Consider the following 20,361-nt stretch of genomic DNA (forward strand, 5'->3'; position numbering starts at 1 on the left):
ATACCCTCCCCCCGTTTGTTTTTGAACCCTGCTGCCACCATCATCAGCCCCCGCCCCCTTCCCAACTAAGAGGTTCCTTGAACAGATGTGCAGCACTGGATTCTTTTTTGGCCACATCTAACTAAGGAAAGAACCTCCCCCTGCACCATACCTAGGTACCTGGCAGACCTTTGCGACTGCTGTTCTTGGGGAGCGGGTGTTCTCTCCTCTCCAAACTCTGGCTTAAAATAAAACAGCACAAGAGTTTTTAACTGCAAATAAAAGGAATCTTAGGACTGCCAGCATTAATTTTCAGGGGTGCCCTTGGGCTTGTAGCATTTGGAAGAAGAGGCACAAGGGGCTGACACCAGTTGGGTGCCCTTTGCCTAGGTGATTCCTGACCAGCTGGATAAATTATCAGTTTAGGTATCGATTGCAGTCAAGAAGCCGCCCCCTTATGTGCTTGCTGTGTGCTGTGCTTCCTTGCATGAGTCTGCGACATGCCTAATAAGAGACGAGATGGGCCAGGGCGACGAGAGCGATCGCATCGTGATCAACGTGGGAGGGACTAGGCACCAGACTTACCGCAGCACCCTGCGCACCCTGCCCGGCACTCGGCTGGCCTGGATCGCTGAGCCCGATGCCCACAGCCACTTTGACTATGACCCGCGCACAGACGAGTTCTTCTTCGACCGGCACCCGGGCGTCTTTGCCCATATCCTGAACTACTACCGCACAGGCAAGCTGCACTGCCCAGCGGATGTGTGTGGGCCTCTGTACGAGGAGGAGCTGGCCTTCTGGGGCATTGACGAGACCGATGTGGAGCCCTGCTGCTGGATGACTTACCGCCAGCACCGGGACGCCGAGGAGGCGCTTGACAGTTTTGGTGGGGCACCACTGGATAGCAGTGCTGATGACGGAGATGCAGATGGCACCGGAGACTCTGGGGATGGCGAGGAAGAGCTGGAGATGACTAAACGCCTGGCACTCAGCGACTCACCAGATGGCAGGTCTGGGGGCTTCTGGAGAAGGTGGCAGCCCCGAATCTGGGCACTTTTTGAAGACCCCTATTCCTCCAGATATGCAAGGGTAAGCTATACAATCGGCACCCTAATCACCACGCTTACGTCTTTCCCAGGACAGTCCCCTCACCTCGGTCCTTCTTGCTAACTTCGTGATCCTCAGCACTACTGAACTACACTCACTCTGGAGAACACACACATGCATGGTCACCTTGAGACCTGGCCTCTAGAGCAGGTACATATGCAATCTAGAATAGACACACATGCATGGGCCCCAGATGGCAGGTCTGGCAGCTTCTGGAGAAGGTGGCAGCCCTGCTTCTGGGCACTTTGTGAGGACCCCTATTTCTCCAGATACGCAAGGGTAAACTATACAATCGGCACCCTAACCACCACGCTCATATCTTGCCTAGGACAGTCCCCACACTTCAGTCCTTGCTAGCTTCTTTACCCTTGGCACTACTGCACTGCATTCACTCTAGAGCAGACACACACGCATGGTTACATGGAGACCTGGACTCTAGAGCAGGCACACATGCATTGCCACATGTGGCTTAGAGAAGACGCATGCATGGGTGCCTGGAGATGTGCACTCCAGAGCAGGCACATGCTGTGTAGAGCATTCATACATGTGTGGGCACATGGAGACCTACACTCTAGAGCACGTGCCTGGACTCATGCCCTTTCTCACTTTCTCACATGGAGACAGGAGAGAGGTTCATTAGACTAGGTACACAGAGGATTGAGAATGAGTTCCCTCCCCACCACCATGCATCCAAATGGTCACAATTATACCCTACCAATCAAAAGAGGCTCTCCCTTCAATCCTCCTTGCTGACCTAGCCACTATTTCCCCTCCATGAGAAGCAGTCCTTAAAACAGGCAGCGAACGTAGGAGAAAGGTTTGGGGAGTTTCCTGGTTGTAAGGTAGCTCTCATGTACTATTTCCTTATACATGCAGTGTTAAATATTTCCCATTGCGACTCTTTGATAAACATCCTTCATTGTCCCTGAGCCACCTAACCGCTGTTTCCTTTCCATGTGGAGAGGGAGAGGTGTTCATCAGAACAAGGTGCATGGAGAAGGGACGTGTTCGATGGGTTTCTTGCCTGGATACTGAAGGACAGTTCCTCCTCCCTCCTGCATGCAGTTTTAATGCAAACGAATACTGGTTTGATCCACACCATAGGTAGATGTGAGCGTGTTCTGAAACAGTCAACTGACTCCTCCAAACAGGTATCTCTGGAGCAGTGATGTATAAGGATAACCATTCATTCATATGCTAATCTAGGGACTGATTCTGTCCCTACTGCAGTCAGTGGTAAACCACTCATTGACTTCAGTGGCATCAGGATCAGCCTCTCAGGTATCTTTCTGGATAAGTGAGAGAAATGGATGATGGATAGGTGCATGGGAAGACAGCTCAACTTGATGTGGTCCCTATCTTACAAATGCACTGTTAAGACAATTCTTGCCAGCCCTAAATGGGCATGGCTGGTTTATTGGTGTGGGAGGATAATCAGTGTTTCATGTGCGGATTTAAGGAATGAGATAAAACTAGAGGAAAAATAAATGGCTGTAGAAGGAATAAGTGGATGAAAAGGGATAGAAGGATAGAGTAGATCAATACGTGAACAGATGGTGAAGGCTCAGCAAAGATCTCTAATGCTGAGATGCCATGTCTGCACACTCAATGAATGGGGCAGAGCCTGAGGTAGTTTCTATGCATATTCTTTACGATTTTTGTTCACATACTCTTCTGAGATTTCCTGCGAAAGAAAGAAGTTAACATTTAAAAGGCGCTTCTTTAAATAGTATGGGGATTAATGAAATATTTACCACAACATAAAAGGACAGTGCTGTTGAGCTGCAGCTTTCAAATTCCTGATATCTGCCAAGGGAACATGGAAATGGGGAGGGAAGGCTAGAGGATATCTTTCAAAGGGCTTTGTCAGCTGCCTGTAATGAACCAAAGTGTTAACACACATTGATTTTAGAAACAGCTTTCTTTGGTGGTCAGGCATGTGCTGCTAAAGTGCATCCCAATAAGAAATGGAGCACCTGCCCCGTATTTTGTGGCATGGCCTTAAGGCCAAACTGCCAATGTTTCCCATAAGAAATGATGCAAATGAAGAAGAGTTTGTAAAATCATCTCTAATGTTTTGTCATGAAAATACTGATGTGATTTAGATTGGAGGCTGAAGTTTATGATCAACATTAAAAGACTTTGCACAACCTTGCATTCCAGTGGGATAGGACTTTCCCTTATAAAATAACTATCACCATGAGCCAGTGTAAAGGGAATTCATGTTATTCTGCAGATATTATACAATAATTATATACCCATTTCTCTGTGTGCATACCTCATTTGTTTCAACTTCTACTTGGCCTTAAATCTGTCCTTTCCTTAAGGTATTGCTATGGATAAGACTGGAGAATTATGAATTCTAGTTATTACACAAAATTAAGCTATATACTATACGCTTAATATTTTAAATAACAGAACCATTTAATGATCTACAATCACATACAACATAAGCATTTTAACAACTTACATGAAGGCTATCACCACCAACACATGCACCCTGTCCATTAAGAAGACATTAAAAGACACTTAACATTTTCTAATAAAAGCAAAATGTAATGATTATGTGTGTAAAGGCGCTAAAGAGAGGTTGATCTATACTGTGATAATTTAATGACAGACATCACAAAATACCTTAAACTCACTATAGCTAATTAGCAGTGAAATAATCAATAGCCTCTTTAATATATGGACAGTATGCTAAAGAAGTCAATAGCAAAGTACAGTAATATAATCAGGTAACAAACACATGAATATAGTTCCATATGAATCATAACCAACTGTACTATTTTTTCAGTTACTCCTTATATTTTAGTCATACACCAATGCTTAAATTAATTGTTATTTTAAAAAACTAAATCATTGAAATAAGCCAATTAGAGCTTATAATATTTGTTAGTGTTAGTGAAGATGATTATTAGATTTATAAATGCTTTCATGTTTTCATAATTCACCAAAATTACATGTTTAACATGGTAGTACAAACTTACAAATTTTAATTAAAATCCTTGTTATAGCTGTTCCTTGTAATACCCTCAAGTAAAAAAGAATACAGTTTACAAACTGAAATATTCAATATATATTAAAAACCTCTATAGATCACATATAGTGACATATATAAATAGAATAACAGTTCTCTGAACAAGATCTGATACAATTATTAATTATCATCTATCAGCTTTGGCTACTTCCTCCAGGAATTATCCATGAACAAAAAATCAAAACACACAAATTTAGTCATTTTTGCAAAAAAATTTATTAGTTCTCTTGCTCAATCAGGGCGATATTTCAGTATAGGGACGGTTTAGGACTTGTTAGAGTAAACAAGGGTTTGAATAGTCAGTATTTGGATTCAGTATTTGAAATGCATGATTGATCACATGTTATTGTGTCTGTTCTCAGATTGGATGTGCATTTGTAGAAAGGAGGGAAATTATGTAACTCCTGGCAAGGCTGGCTACTGTTCACATCTTCATTCCCTCCCTCCACACCCCAAAAATGTCTGTGTTGCTAAAACATAAATGCCTGGTCAGTAATAGTTTAATCTATGGATTGAAAACTGGCATTTCTTTTTAAGCCTAAAAAGGGGGGTGGGGAAGTAGGATTGAGGGAAAATAGGGTAATGATAATCACTGGAAAAATAGAATCTACAGGCCAGATTTACAAAGGTATTTAGGTGCTTAGAAGACAGAGATACTTAGTGGGATTTACAAAAGCTTGTAAGCAGGTTAGATGAAATCCAATGGAAGTTAGGCCCCTAACTCGCTTAGGCACTTTTGCAAAGTCCAGTAGGGGTCTATCCACATCTTTATACAACCAAATTTCTTGTAAGTATATGCAAAAAAAATCTACATAGCAACTTTCCTAGTGGGTGTAAATCAGCACAGCTCCATTGAAGTCAATGGAACTACATCAGTTTACATCAGCTGAGGACGGGGCACTATGTAAAACAAAAGCTATTCAGATCTACTGGGCATTCTGATAGCACGGTTGTAACAATGAGCATGGACCTCTCATAAGCATCTGTAAAACAACTTTATATATGAATTGATAAAAACAATTTCCTAGCACTCTGCCTCTTTCCTTTTAGTGGTTGTTTCCTTGTATAGTGTCTGAACACGCAGCCCTTATTCAGGCAAATTCCCCATTGACTTCACTGGGAGTTTTCCCTACACAAGCACTGCAGGATTCAGTTTCCTTCATCCCTAATAAGCTGGGTTTTTTTTAAACTGACAGTTGTTAACTTAGCCAATGTCAGGGCATCTGGAGCTTTCAGTAGAGTTTGTGTGCATGTGCTCATACTAGCTTTAAACTGTTTTAAACTCTTTATTAACAATGCTGAGGGCTCTTATAGTACTTCCAAATAAACATTATTGTTGCTTTTAAATAAAAGGTTTAAATAAAAGCTGGTGCAGCTATGATGGAGTTCCATGGAAAGCAGCATTCAGCAACTTGGCTTCTAAATCCTAGGCTCATACAAATACTCCTTGTGAGCAGAGATGAACGAGGAAAATCAGCAGTTGTGAGCTGGAGGAGAGGTTTATGGGAAACTTATGGTAAGGGTGCGTGATGGTCTTGCATCATGGGAGGGAGAGAAGCAGAGCGGGGCGGCATACTCAGGGGAGGAGGCGGAGCAGAGGTGAGCTGGGGCGGGGAGCAGTCCCCCTGTGTGCCGCATCCCCCCTTACTTGCTGCAGGCGGCCCTCCCTGTGCCCCCCTGCCCCAGGTCCCTCCGCCTAAATGTCGACGACAACCGGGGCGGCCGAAGATCCAGCCACTGCGGTCGCCGCCGAAGGACCCAAAATGCTGCCCCCCAAATGCTAGTGCCCTAGGCAACTGCCTAGGTCACATAATGGGTTGCACCGGCCCTGCTTCCTCCATGGGGTCTGGGTGCGCTAGGAGCCCTTGTTAGCTCTGGTTTCCACAAATATTTGAAGACCCAGAGGAATCTATTCTAATCCCCCAAAAGAAACTCAGGGAGGCCCCTTAAGGAAACTCAGGGTATTCTCTTGGACCTTTTCTTTTTGTTTAATGAAGTTGCATAATGAATTATCATCATATGGCTACTGATATTGAGTGTGTGTGTGTTGCAACCATTTTACATTCTCTTCTTGTAATTAGGAATGGCCAAGTTAGAACAGCCACTGGTCCATCTAGCTCAACATCCTGCTTCCAGCCAGACACAAGACAGTTAGATGACAGCCCTCATAATAAACACCTTTCCAAGTCCTGCAGTGCTCTACTGGAGGGAAGAAGGGAGATTTCTTCTCAGTCACAGTTGGCAATCCTAGAAGGAAGGATGGATAGTCACTGTAACTTTATAACGTAGTTGGTATCATTTTATTTTTAAAAAAATTGGGCCCCTTGAAGCAACACTTGCAAGGGACCCTCTCTATGTGGATTTGTTCCTAATTAGAAGCAGGGAAGAATCAGCCACCTCCAGGGAACTGTCCCCTCCCTGGAAGAAATCCATCTGGGCATGGGGAGGGGCAAGCCAGGAAAGCAAGGGCAAAGTGTGGTGGGGAGACATGCATTATCCTTCAGACCAACCTACAGGGGTTCCTCAGAGTTTCAGCTTCTGCCTCGTTATATTAATTTTCCTGTAGACCACCTTTCATGCTAAGGCCACTCTTTAAAAAGAGCAAAGAGTCCTATGGCACCTTATTGGAGCATGAGCTTTCGTGGGTGAATACCCACTTCGTTGGATGTATTCACCCACGAAAGCTCATGCTCCAATACGTCTGTTAGTCTATAAGGTGCCACAGGACTCTTTGCTGCTTTTACAGATCCAGACTAACACGGCTACCCCTCTGATACTCTTTAAAAAGAGGTTACCAAGGGCTGCTGTGGGTGGTGGCTCCTTCAGAGCATGGCAAACCCAAGCCCCAACACCTCCCTGGAAGAATATAAAAGAAACTGCATTAAGGGAACCCTCACAACATTATTTTCCTGCCCTGTCCCTCCTTGTGGGGTTTTCCCCTGGAAGGGCTTGTCTAACCTTGTGATTAAACTTCCTGAACCTTTCATTGCCCATACTTTGGTAGAAAATGGTACAGGCTTATTATATTGTACACTGCATTGTAGCTTTGTAAAAAGTATTGCCTTTTAATGTTACAAGAGGTTCCCTTGTTCTTGGATTACAGCATAGACTAAATCATGGTGCACAACAGGTTTTCGCTAATCACCCTTTTATAATTCATTATTTCATACCCCTCTTTAATATCCCCTTTCACCCTTTTTCTCTCCTATCAAGGGAGCCATTCCTGAAAATGCTTATGTAACCCACTGGTGAGCGTGTGTTATGTGTCCCACTGAATGCCCAATCCACTGAGCAGGAGTCTTTTGTAGCCCCAGCTAAAGAGCTTTAGCTCAAGCGGTAGCAGCTCATACCTTCAGTTCTGGAAGAGCCTGGTACATTGGTCAAGATGGCAGCTATCACACTTACACATATACTCATGTGAGTTGTTCCACTGACTTCAATTATTATTTTTGTAAATCATTTATATTATGGTAGCACCCAATCAAAATCAGGACCTCATTCTCCTGGGCACTGTATTTACACATAGGAAGACATGGTTCCTACTCCAAAAAGCTTACAGTCTGATTTCAGTCAAGAAGTCTCAAGTGGGAGGACAGATGAGGATAACAATGGTATGATTTCATGTCTACCTCGGGTAGCTAATGCACAACCTGACAATTCTGATTCAAGGACATTTTCTTCCCTTTGTTTGTTTCCCGTCTTTTTACTGTTATTTTAAACCTCCACCTGTTTCCATTTTTAAATACCCCCTGCTTCTGCTACGCTCTGTGTATTTATAGTTTAGTATTTATTGTTATGCTTCTGATTCATCCTATGGGGCTATTCATGTGATTAGGGGCTGTTCATGTTATGAAGAGTTTACTGGATTTAGCCTAGAGGTTGTGACCCTATAGACCTTGCACAAACACAACTCCCATTAAAGTGCATGGCTTTTCAGTGGGAGGAAGGACTCCAAGATCAGACCATCCTGCAGTACTCCTAAAACTTAATCCCAGTCCCTCTGCAGTCAATGGGAGGGCTGCCACTGACTTCAATTGGGTCAGATTTGGCATCTAGTTTTTTCAGTCTTTCCTCTTATGCCCCAGGGCCCTAAAAATATTCTTTGCCCTTACTCTGACCTTTGCTATTTTGGTGTTGATTGGAGGAAAGACAATAAAATACTGATGTTCTGTGGTGTCACATTGTGTGTGGAAGGGAAGGCAAGAGAGAGATGAGATTGGTTAACTTTTATTTATAAAATATTTGTAGTGTATGTTCACTTTAAAGTATGATACATATAACTGATGGTTACAAATTAGTCCAAACATAGTAAAATTTTAATAATAATAATTGGAGATATACCTATCTCCTAGAACTGGAAGGTACCTTGAAAGGTCATCAAGTCCAGCCCCCTGCCTTCATTAGCAGGACCAAGAACTGATTTTTGCCCCAGATCCCTAAGTGGTCCCCTTAAGGATTGAACTTACAACTCTGGGTTTAGTAGGCCAATGCTCAAACCACTGAGCAATCCCTCCCCTGTAGAAAAATTATTTTTCCATCTACAGTCTAATATTCTAGAATATTGTTTTGCCTTCATTGCAAAACATATTAGATACTGAGGTGTGTACATTTATGGTGCTATTTAAGTAACAAATAATAATAAAGTGTATATGTATTGCCTCATTTTTAATGTAAACTGAGAATTATATGAAATCAGCTACAAAGGGCCCAATCCTATTCTTACTGTAATCAATGCCAAAACTCCCATTAACTTCAAAAAGAAAGGCTAATTCTTCTGTGTGTTGAACAGAACAAAAGATCATTTACAGTATATTTCTTGAATAGATACATTATATCTATTGATTCTGAAGAACTATAGCATAATATACAAATAAATCTCTCTCTTGGTAATTCATTGGCAATGAAGTTGAACACAATTTTCCAAATTATTAAAAAACGTCTCTTAACAAAACCTTAAATACATGTACTCAAATCTATAGTATTTATGCAGGCAAAAAACCCATGAAGTCAATGAGAGTTTTCTCTGCATAAGGACTACAGGATCAGGTCTTTATTCAGACTGCAAGACTTAATTTTATGTCTGAACAATTTCTGATCAAATGACATCTGAGTGCTGTATTTAGTAAAGAGAAAGGGCAAATGGGGACCGTTAAGATTGTTAACCGGGGCCAATCCAGCAATCCTTGAATCAAGTACGTCATTCCTTACTCATATAAATAAGGGATGCAGGATTGGGCCATATTTTGTACAGGTTTGATTTTATGCAATTCCAGTGCATTCTTGAATAAAACAACAACAGAGCAGCCATTTTGAGGACTCTGCAACTGTACTGCAATTAGCTTCTCAGTTTCTATATCCTGCATCTAGAGTGAAGGGAGAAACAACAGTATTAGAAGACTGACTTGGCTTTCTCTTCTGAACATTGCATTATATAAATATATGACATATATATATATATATATATATATATATCCTATGTACAGCAGTTGAATGAAAAAGTTGGAGGGAATCAGTGAATTGCATGAAATAAAATAAACCCACAGTGAAATCTGAATGCTGACAGTTTTAGTGCAATTTTGATATTCCTCTTCTATGCTCATTAAGGGCCCAATCTGCCACCATTACTCACACTGAGTAGTACCTTACTCCCTGAGAAGTCCCATTGATTTCTGGGGGACTAGACACAGAATAAAGTACTACCCAACATGAGTAAAGGTAAAAAGGATCAGGCCCTAACTGATATTCATTTTCTTCAGATAAGATTTATGGGATGTAATGGGGTTCTAATAAATCATGTTATAAAAATTATGAATAAAGCTAAATCCAAAGCTTTTTACAGTAATTGCTTATGATGTAAGACCCTTTAATAACAGCAAGTTACAATTGCATTGTAATGACTCTCTGTTAAATGCAATAAATCTCTGATTTCAGCGTGCTGCAGAGAGCCAGCTACATATGCGCTGCACAAATTCTTAGAACGCAGGCACACTCTGCTGGCATGCTCTTATGTAATTATATTGATACTTCCCTGGCAGTGATAAATCTTACCATAGGACTTTTTGATTTACACTGAGAAAGGTTAGGTCAAGACAGTCATGATTTTGTGATAGCATAAAACAATTTAAAACATCTTTCTGGACTTTCATTTGAGTGATGGAAAGAGAACCTTTAAAAAAAAAAAGGCACCTACACCAGCCAGTCAGGAGAAAGCTAGTTCTTTAAGCAACAAAAACAAGATCTGCTCTAACTGAATTCTTCAATATCCCAAGGACATACGTGACTTTGGCATTTCAGTCTGCATGACTGGGCAGATACATATACATTCCTTCATTTCCTGGGCCATCAACTCAACATTCACTTAAGTGTCTTTCCAAATGGGTACAGAATTCTATCAGATGTAATAGCTCCTAGTTTCCTTAGCATCAAAGAAAACAGAAAATCATGCTCCATCAACACATAGCTACATTCCCCATTCAAATACAGGGAGCGCGATCAGTCCAGATCATGCATTGTTTGATATGTTGTAAGGCATCTTGCCACCACCAGCCCTTAGTGTGAGAAAGCCTTGTCTGTACCTGCTGTGGATCAGCTCACAGGCTCAAACCACCAGCCTCAGGCAACACAAGCACTGCCTTACAAGCCTCATGCTCTCTCTGTACCAGGCGCACACTGACCCCTGAGTCCTCAGAGAGTGCCCCTGGAGTGCTCAATCCCTGTTCCCCTGAAAAACCCCACAAGTCTCAGAGCCACTACTCTCAAAGGAACAGCACACACCAGCTTACAAAATTCAACTCAGGATCCACACCCTTCTGAACATACAGAACTTCATATATACAGAGAGAGAGAGAGAGAAAGCAAGAATAAGGGCTTGTCTACACTTACAAGTGCTGCACTGGTACAGCTGCACCAGTTCAGCTGCGCCACTGTAGCACTCAGTGAAAACATTACTTACACCGGCAGGAGATTTTCCATACCCCTGAGTGACATAGTTATACTGACATAAGTTGATAGTGTAAACCACGCCTAAGTTTATTACAGGACAGAGATTCAAGTGATAGAGTGAGAATACTGGGAACAAATGGTTATACATTAAACAAAATCACAATATGCATTCTAGAGTCTAAACTTAACTAACAAGACATTCCCCTCTCTTACAAGACGGCTTACTCCACGTCCTTTTCCCAGCATTTTCAACCAGATTGGCAGAGACCCCTTCTTATAATATCAAGCCTGCTGGTGGCTTGTCCTCACAGATTAAATGAATGAGGCTGCTCCTCCATACCCCATGGTTATACCCCTAAAAGTGTATTGTCCTTACTTGTAAACAGGGCTCTCCTGTGCTGTATTACTTCTTCCTGTAAATTTCCTCCCTTAAGATTTCCCAATCCTTCATTAGCATTGGGCTAAGTCTGTAAATGGATACCCATTGTGAGCTATACAATACTTCATTTACATGTATACAGACAAAACATGTATATAGATAAAAACTTCTTACATGAAAGAAAACCTGCATTTCACCTTTCTGTTGACCAGTCCCCAGTCACAGACCTTAAGCACATCTCCGTTCACAACATCCATCCACACATTTTCCAATGGTTCTGGTGACCAGTGTGACATTGGCTTTCATTAGAGACCTTACATTATACTCTTTTGGTCCCTGTACCCTTGTGTTCCCTTGTGACCTCCAGAGGGTATCCAGAAGTTCTTGAGTCACACCTTAGCAACAAAGAAAACATAAAGCTGCATTTCAAAAAAGAGTTAAAAAAGAACTAGATAAATTCATGGAGGATAGGTCCATCAATGGCTATTAGCCAGGATGGGCAGGGATGGTGTCCCTAGCCTCTGTTTGCCAGAAGCTGGGACTGGGTGATGGGATGGATCACTTGATTACCTGTTCTGTTCATTCCCTCTGGGGCACCTGGCACTGGCCACTGTCGGTAGACAGGATACTGGGCTGGATTGACCTTTGGTCTGACCCAGTAGGGCCATTCTTGTGCTTATTTCCCATGCAAATAGAGAGAGCCCTGGTCAGTCCACATCATGTATTGTTTGATGTGTTATAGAGATTTACACAAGTCAGAAAGTTCAACTGGATTTCAATTTGAAACTGAATTTCCACCCATCTATTCTATTTTATTCAGGTTCTTACACAGCCCTCCTCACCGTAACACCTGAGACTCTCTGGCATTTGGATCCAGTGTTCTGGTTTGTCCAGTTATAAATTATAAAGAAAGGCTCCAGGCACAACATTAGGAATTAGATGTTCAGGAGAACGTCTAGTACATACAGGGACAAATCCTGAGAGGTGCTGAACACCTGGAAACTGTCACTGGCGTGGAGGCAGTGTGGTCTAATAGGGCACTGGAGATGGAGTTAGGAGACCTGAGGTGAAATTCTGGCCCACTGAAGCGAATGGCAAAACTCCCATTGACTTCCATGGGGCCATGATTTTGTCCCTAGGCTCTAATCCCAGCTCTGCCACTTGTCTGAGTAACCTTGGGCAAGTCATTTCACCTCTCTATGCCCCTGTTTTGCCTTCCACTCTTTGTATGTTTTGTCTATTTAGACTAGTGGTAGGAACTGTCTCTGGCTTTGTGTATGTACAGCACCAAGCACTATGGGGACTATACCTTGACTGTGGCCTCTAGTCTGTACTATAATAACCACATCATCATAACCTTGGCCATAATGTGCCATCATTTTTTAAAGCAGCCCTTCCCATTGCTTCTCAGCATTTTTCAGGATTTGGCCCACATCCTGCACACTTGCTTGTAACTTATGTTTTCCAGACAAATCAAGCATGGCTTAACCAGCTCTCTGATACCCTAACCAATGTCTTTTAGTGTCAGGTGTTTTTTCAGTGCAAAATGAAGGCACTTTTATATGAGTTTTGCTTAAGCAAGCGACATTGGGTGGTTGGTTGATTAGTCCTAGATGTTTATACTTTCTAAAAATCCCAAGGGTGCAAGTAGTTTTATTAAAAGAGCTTATGTTCATTTAAACCAGTATGGATTACTTGAAGTGTTAGCTATGTCTAAACAGCAATAAATCAATACCACAAAAGTGCACTCACTCTTCTTGAGAAAAGGGCATTTAGAAAGTCTGCTCCATTAAGAAACAAAATAAGTTTAATTTAGGCGGCAGATGTCAGTAAGATTGCAAGAAGCGTTTTAGGTCCCACCTAAAATACAGATACATACAAACTTCCTGGGAAGTAGGAAGGACTGAACTGACCCTGGTAAAATTTCATCCTGTGGCTCTGGATAGCCTAGGTGAAATCCATGCAAGGCTTGTTCACCATTTGTGACCAATTTACGCCCTATTTTGACAAGGGAGCCTTGTATTTAAGCTCAGAGTTCAATTCCAGACTCTGCCAGAATCCCTATGTGACCTTGAGCAAATCACAGTCTCTCTGTGCCTCAATTCCCTAGCTGTAAAAATGGGAGTAATATCTCCTTTGGGAAGACAAACTGCTTTTGTAACCAGCCTGAATGAGGGGCATGAAGAAGAGGGAAAGCGACTTGCACCTCCCCCTGCCTCCCAGTTCAACAGGTGGCAACAATATGTCCCTTTATGTGAGGTGTTCGTCCATTTAAACCTTCTTCCTTGTAGAGAGCCGGTACTTTTCTAATTATTCTTAATAAAATAATAAATAATAATCATAATAAAAAGAGACGATGAAGTGAATTATTTACAAGCATTTCCCAAGTTGTTTGACGAAGTACAGAACTGCACTGTCCAAGTGACAGTGTGAAACCACAGAACTTCTATTTCTCTCAGATTTTTTTGTGCTCTAATATGCACCGTTTGCCCATTGCCAGCCCTCTGCACTAAACACAGAAAACAGTGTAAGCAAACTACCAAATGTCAAGGAAAAAATGACTCCCCTAACCTTGGCCTCCATTTAGCTGACATTCACCCATACAGCAAGATCAGTGATACTCAGACTGAGGCTCGAGAGCCACAAGTGGTTCTTTAATGCATCTCCTGCAGCTCTTTGCAGCATGCGATATTAAAACATGGTGTCATTTAATTATTATTTAATATTTAATAGGCAGCAGCTTTAAAACAAATAAAAGGAAGTTCTTCTTCACGCAGCGCACAGTCAGCTTGTGGAACTCCTTACCTGAGGAGGTTGTGAAGGCTAGGACTATAACAGCATTTAAAAGGGAACTGGATAAATTCATGGCGGTTAAGTCCATAAATGGCTATTAGCCAGGATGGGTAAGGAATGGTGTCCTTAGCCTCTGTTTGTCAGAGGATGGAGATGGATGGCAGGAGAGAGATCACTTGATCATTGCCTGTTAGGTTCACTCCCTCTGGGGCACCTGGCATTGGCATTGGCATTGGACAGGATACTGGGCTAGATGGACCTTTGGTCTGACCCGGTACAGCTGTTCTTATGAACCAATCTAAGTTATTACCCAATCAGGATGCTTTTACCATGTTATTAACCAATTGCAGTTGATAAAATAATAATACTTGGTCAGTCATTTTGCTGTGAGAATAATATAAATATAAATAGTAAATGAAACAATGAATTCACACGACTGTGGGTCTTTTGGGTAATGTTGATCGCTAATTTGGCTCCTGAACCACTGAGGTCTGAGTATCACTGCGCAGCAAGATGATCTTCATCTCAGCCAGAATCAAAACCATCTCAGATTTGTTCACATGGGAACACAGGAATTTCCAGTTTTATTGAGACCAGTTGTCCATCTAGCCCAGTATCCTGTCTCCACTGGAAGCCAGCACTAGCTACTTCAAGGGAAGATGTAAAAAAACTCTGCACTAGGCAGTAATGGAACAATCTATCCCCAGGAAAAATTTCTTCTTAATAGTCATAATTTAAGGATAAAGCATGAGCATTTATATACTTCCCAAACCCTTTAAAAAATCTTATTATAACCAGATATTTATGTTATCCAGATAAACATTCTATCCTTTTTTGAATCCTGCTAACCTCTTGTCCTCAGTGACATATTGTGACAATGAATTCCACAGACTAATCAACATAACAATAAAATATATGTAAAGCAAGGCAACATTTCCCAACAAGTTGGGGCCAGATCCTGTTTCCATTGTATTCAATGATAATTTCACTATTGACTTTAGCTGGAGCAGGCCCTGGTTTGATAGCTGAGGACAGATATCTGTAATGCTATGTATTTATAGTTCAGGGACTAGATAGCTCCCTCGTTTGGTATCACAATGTGAATATGCTATAAATTACCAGCTCAAAGCAATTCCTTGCCAGCTGATGACTTTAGGGCATGGCACATGAAATGAGTTGTGATCTTAGTACAGTTTATACTGGGTAGATATTTACACCACAAAGAGTTAGCATCCTAGTAAGGGGGAGATGGGCTTTTCATCTCTAGAGATTGAAAAACACTCTCAGCCTTACAGGTAGGCTCCAAAGTCAGGGCAGGGACACATCAGTTAACCTGTCCTGAAGAGACCCATTTCCCAGTGCTATCATTCTGTCACCTTTCAGACACTATGTGTAAAGGCATGAGTCTTTGAAACCTCAGAAAGCTACTTTTGTCACAGTCATCAATATTTTATTATAACAGGAATTTTCTTTCAGTGGAAGTTGATAAATTGAATTTTTCATACTGCAAAGTGCAATGTCACCACTTTACGAAAGTGACTTCAGTGGGATTACTCCTGCCGCATAATGTTCAGCACATGAACAAGTCTTTGCAGGATCGTGGCCTTAAGGAGCACCGCCAGGGTGAGCAGAATTTGACCTTTTGCAGCACGTGCTATCACTAAATGTTGCAGTTGCTAGATTTGCAACCTGCACGGTATGCTTGTCCACATGTTACTTAGAGGAACTATTCAGCACGGTTGATTGCAGAAGATCCCCCTCTGCTGTCATTTATCTGTTACTGGAGTTTTGCCATTGGATTGCAACGAAAGCAGGAGCAGCTCCTTAGTGTTACTGACTATCTGATGTCATGTCCATTCCAGCTATAATAGAGATACAATCTTATTACAATTGAGAAGTAACAAGCGCACAAGGAATCATCCTCTTTTACTGTCAAAAGAGCATCTCTGTATAGACTAGGGAGAAAACAACATTGGACAAATTTCAATTTTTAAAATGTTTTACTTATTCATTTTTTGATAATCAAGACAGAGCACATGGTCAAGTATAAGGGAGGAGAAGTGCTCACACTGTGCAAACAGAAACAGCACGCAAGATAATATAGAGACACAGATAAGAAATCACCCTGCACTCCAAAAATACCCTTCAGATTAGGGTAGATGAAGAATTTTAGTTCAGGTTAACTCACCTTGGTTTATATATTGCAAAAGAAAGGGAAGAAAGAAGTAATATTATTTCTGTTTTAAATATCAGTGTTGCTGAAAATCAAAAATACAGCATCTGCCATCCAGTGGTTAGGATATCTGAGAGTGTGGCAAGTTTGGAAAGGATTTATGGACTCAGTCCTGCAGTCCTTACTCAGGCACAATTCCCATTGATTTCATTGGGTGGTTAGCCCAAGTAAGGACTGCAGGGTAGGGCCCCAAAGAATCCTACAACTCAATCTCACTCTTACATGCAGCTGATTTAAATGGAACAGTTAATATTTATACGAATCATTGTCAGTGTCAAGAACGATGAAGTTTATAAAAATAACAGAATCAAATCAGAGTATGAGAGTTTTAAGGCTCTGGGTAAATGCCACTTTACATACTGTATTATTTATATATTTTTTCCTCCCTAACCAATGCTGTCATCCTGTCTCTTCGAATTATTAGGAAGGCAGAAAGAAGGAATCTAAAGCAGATGTAAATGCAGGAGAAGTCTTGCTGAAAACTCCAGCATCTCTTTTGCAATTAATAGGAGGAATGTATGTGTAATGGTTAAAGCAGAGGGCTGGGATAGAGAACTCCTGAGTTGTATTCCTAGTTCTGCTACTGGCTGTCTAAGAGTAAATCATTTAGTATCAGACGTAGCCACTACTTTTGGGTGCCGCATTTTTTGAGTTCCTACCTTTCAGACAACTAGGGTCGGAATTTCAAAAGCATTCAGCGTTGGCCTCAGAGGGTCTGACTACACTGCAGTTGAAGGTGTGAATGGAGCTAGTGTAGGCATATCCACGATAGCTTTACATTTAGCTAGCATGCTAAGAATAGCCATGAAGATGCAGCGGTGTGGGCTTCAGTGCTGGCTGGACAAGCCCACCTGGAACCCTGGGTAGGTACTCCATTACAAGCCCATGCCGGGATCCATGCCACCACATCTTCACTATTATTTTTAGCCAGGATAGCTAGATTAATGCTCATGGGGGTATGCCTACACTGGCTGCAATCACACCTCTGACTAGCGTAGACATATCCTTAGAGGCACAGTACAGAAGTTGCAGACAAGTGGGACGATGGTGGCTTTAAGCAGGGGAGCTACGTGAGTTCAGGCAGACCAAGTTGAGCTGCCTGTGGGTGACAATGCCATTTAGAATCCCCATAGTGGCATCTGCTATGGCCCCGCCTGCCCATTAAGCCTGTGGCTGCATTGCTCAGTTCCACTGATTGAAGAACTCTGTCCCTGCCAAATTTGGGCCCATAAAAAAGGCCAGAGTAAGGAGGAAAATTCTGGCTCTAGGGCCCGATTTTCACAACTTCATCTGAAGTCTATGAATGCTATAGGTACTCAGCACCACTCAAAAATCAGGTCAGGCACCCAAGTCTGTGGATGCCTTTGGCAATTTAGGCCTCATACGCTTTGTTCAATTTACCAGGCAGGATAATGAAACTAATGATGCTAATACTTTCTCTACATCACAAGGATGTAATGAGGATTAATAAGTCACCATTTCCAAAAGCATTTGGGAATCAGCCACACAAGGATATATATGTGCAAAGTATTAATAACAAGCAAGTCCACAATAGTCAAGGCAATTAGAGTGAAATTCACCCTTGTGAAGAAAACCCAGCACAAAACACGTGGCATCTCCTCATTCTTCCTTAAACCGACAAGGGCTTAAATAGGACTTAAAATTGGTGCACGGAGCTTGTGCCAAGCCCTACGTTGGGGTGAAGTTCACCTTTAATAGCAAGGAATTTGGGTAGTTAGGTCAATATTTCCTGTAGATTTCCCCATGAAGAGGAATCAGGCATCATCAGGCTTTTCTAACTCAGATGATACTTTCTCTTGCTTTTATTTTTGGGAAATGACTGCCTAGGATGGAGTACTCAGAAAGGGATCTGGGGGTCATAGTGGATCACAAACTAAATGAGAGTCAACAGTGTAACACTGTTGCAAAAAAAGCAAACATCATTCTGGGATTTATTAGCAGGAGTGTTGTAAGCAAGACATGAGAAGTAATTCTTCCGCTCTACTCTGCGCTGTTTAGGCCTCAACTGGAGTATTGTGTCCAGTTCTGGGCTCCACATTTCAGGAAAGATGTGGACAAACTGGAGAAAGTCCAGAGAAGAGCAACAAAAATGAATAAAGGGCTAGAAAACATGACCTATGAGGGAAGATTTTAAAAATTGGGTTTGTTTATTCTGGAGAAGAGAAGACAGAGAGGGGACATGATAACAGTTTTCAAGTACATAAAAGGTTGTTACAAGGAGGAGGGAGAAAAATTGTTCTCCTTAACCTCTGAGGCTAGGACAAGAAGCAAAGGGCTTAAATTGCAGCAATGGTGGTTTAGGTTGGACATTAGGAAAAACTTCTTGTCGGGGTGGTTAAGCACTGCAATAACTTGCATAGGGAGGTCGTGGAATCTCTATCACTGGAGAGTTTTAAGAGCAGGTTAGACAAACATCTGTCAGAGTGGTCTAGATAATACTTCATCCTGCCATGAGTGCAGGGGACTGGGCAAGATGACCTCTCAAGGTCCCTTCCAGTCCTACAATTCCATGATTCTATTTACACCAATGTGAGGCATTTTTCTTCTATTTTTCTCTTCTAGAGAACTGCATGACATTTTGATGCAGTTACAATGACATGCAAGAAAAACTATGATCTTGGACCAAATTCTCTGTCAGTGTAGATGGGTGCAGCTCCTTTGACTTCAGCAAAGATGCACCAATTTACACTAGGTTGGCCTGATGTCTCCCTTTAACGGATGTTCATGTTTTTAAGACCTACTTTTACAAATAAAATGCACACATACAAGTATGTGCATGATATCGTAAATTCAAACATAAGCTCCAGATAGGTACAATAGAAACATTCCTTTTTACCACACAATGATTAATCACTTTACCTGAGGCAGAAATCCAGGCCCAATCCAGCAAATGTGATTTTCACTGGTAGTAGCTGCAGACATACTGTGAATATAAGTTCTGGTATCTGTAGAAGCTAAGACAAAAATCTCATTCTTCAGAATCGGTCTCTTGCTCCTCAGTTTGACAACAATTCTAGGCTTCTCTGGAACATGAAAACAGGCCTCACTCCATATGTTTGAAAGGAAGATTGCCCAGACACACAGCTAAACTCTGAACTGAAGAGTCCATAAAGAAACTCATCTATACAGATGGCAAAAGGCTCAAAGCCTTGCAAGACAATTTGTGGCCGATGAGGGTACAGAAAGGGAAACAGTAGTCCCAGGCCCTATGTCATGTTTTCACAAAGAGCAAAAACTAATGTGTGTAGGGATATGGATTTGCACACAGATGAGGAAACTTAGGTATCATCCATTGCACTGCCCTGTACATGATATTAATCACAACAGGGTAGAATTTCATCATGGTGCTTAGAGATCAAGCGGCATAACTCCCACTAATGCTAATGGGAAAACATGCTATTACATTCACCTGCACTCTGTACTGGAAAGGTCTTTTAGCTTACTAGCAAAACAACAATTATGAATTTTTCAACTTGTTTAAAATAACATCCACTGGACATTTGCAGGCAGGAGTATGCCCATTTTCATGAGAATGTCGTCACCCTGCCCAAGGTGTTAAAGTGATTAGTGATTTGGGTGCCTGATTTGGGACTCTTAAAGGGGTCCAATTTTTAGAAAGTGCTGAGCACCCACCCAGGGAAAATCAGGCCCTTTTAAGGGGTCTCTCAGGTCAATACGCCCCTGAAATCACTTCAAAATCTTGCCCCTTGGCTTTGAAATTCAGATCTTTTGGGTGCAGTTTTTATCTGAAGTAAGATTGTTAGAGTAACAATTACTCTGTGTGTATCCTACTATTTTGTCTCAGAACTAGAACTGGTATAAAGTTTTCTAACTAACTTTTATTTAAACAAAAAAAGTTCTATTTTC

At 41.7% G+C, this 20,361-nt stretch overlaps 1 protein-coding gene and 1 long non-coding RNA gene across 6 annotated transcripts in view; one reads left to right on the forward strand and one right to left on the reverse strand.

Annotated features, from left to right (window-relative positions):
* The first annotated feature begins 312 nt into the window (after positions 1-312).
* The window catches only part of KCNC1 (potassium voltage-gated channel subfamily C member 1), a 195,486-nt gene continuing 175,437 nt past the window's right edge, over positions 313-20,361 (forward strand). For all 3 annotated transcript variants that reach the window (XM_039536442.1, XM_039536445.1, XM_039536443.1), the window contains exon 1: positions 313-1,068. In XM_039536442.1, coding sequence (XP_039392376.1) covers positions 499-1,068 — 570 coding nt within the window. In that variant the 5' untranslated portion in view covers positions 313-498. The remainder of the gene's footprint in view (positions 1,069-20,361) is intronic.
* The window catches only part of LOC120404266, a 93,903-nt gene continuing 79,601 nt past the window's right edge, over positions 6,060-20,361 (reverse strand). For 2 of the 3 annotated variants that reach the window (XR_005597897.1, XR_005597895.1), the window contains one exon: positions 15,637-16,102. This is a non-coding gene — a long non-coding RNA (uncharacterized LOC120404266). Of the gene's footprint in view, positions 6,374-15,636; positions 16,103-20,361 lie in introns of those variants that run through there. The other variant, XR_005597898.1, reaches the window with a different exon arrangement.

This window comes from Mauremys reevesii, linkage group 4 (assembly GCF_016161935.1).
Source record: "Mauremys reevesii isolate NIE-2019 linkage group 4, ASM1616193v1, whole genome shotgun sequence".
NCBI lineage: Eukaryota > Metazoa > Chordata > Testudines > Geoemydidae > Mauremys > Mauremys reevesii.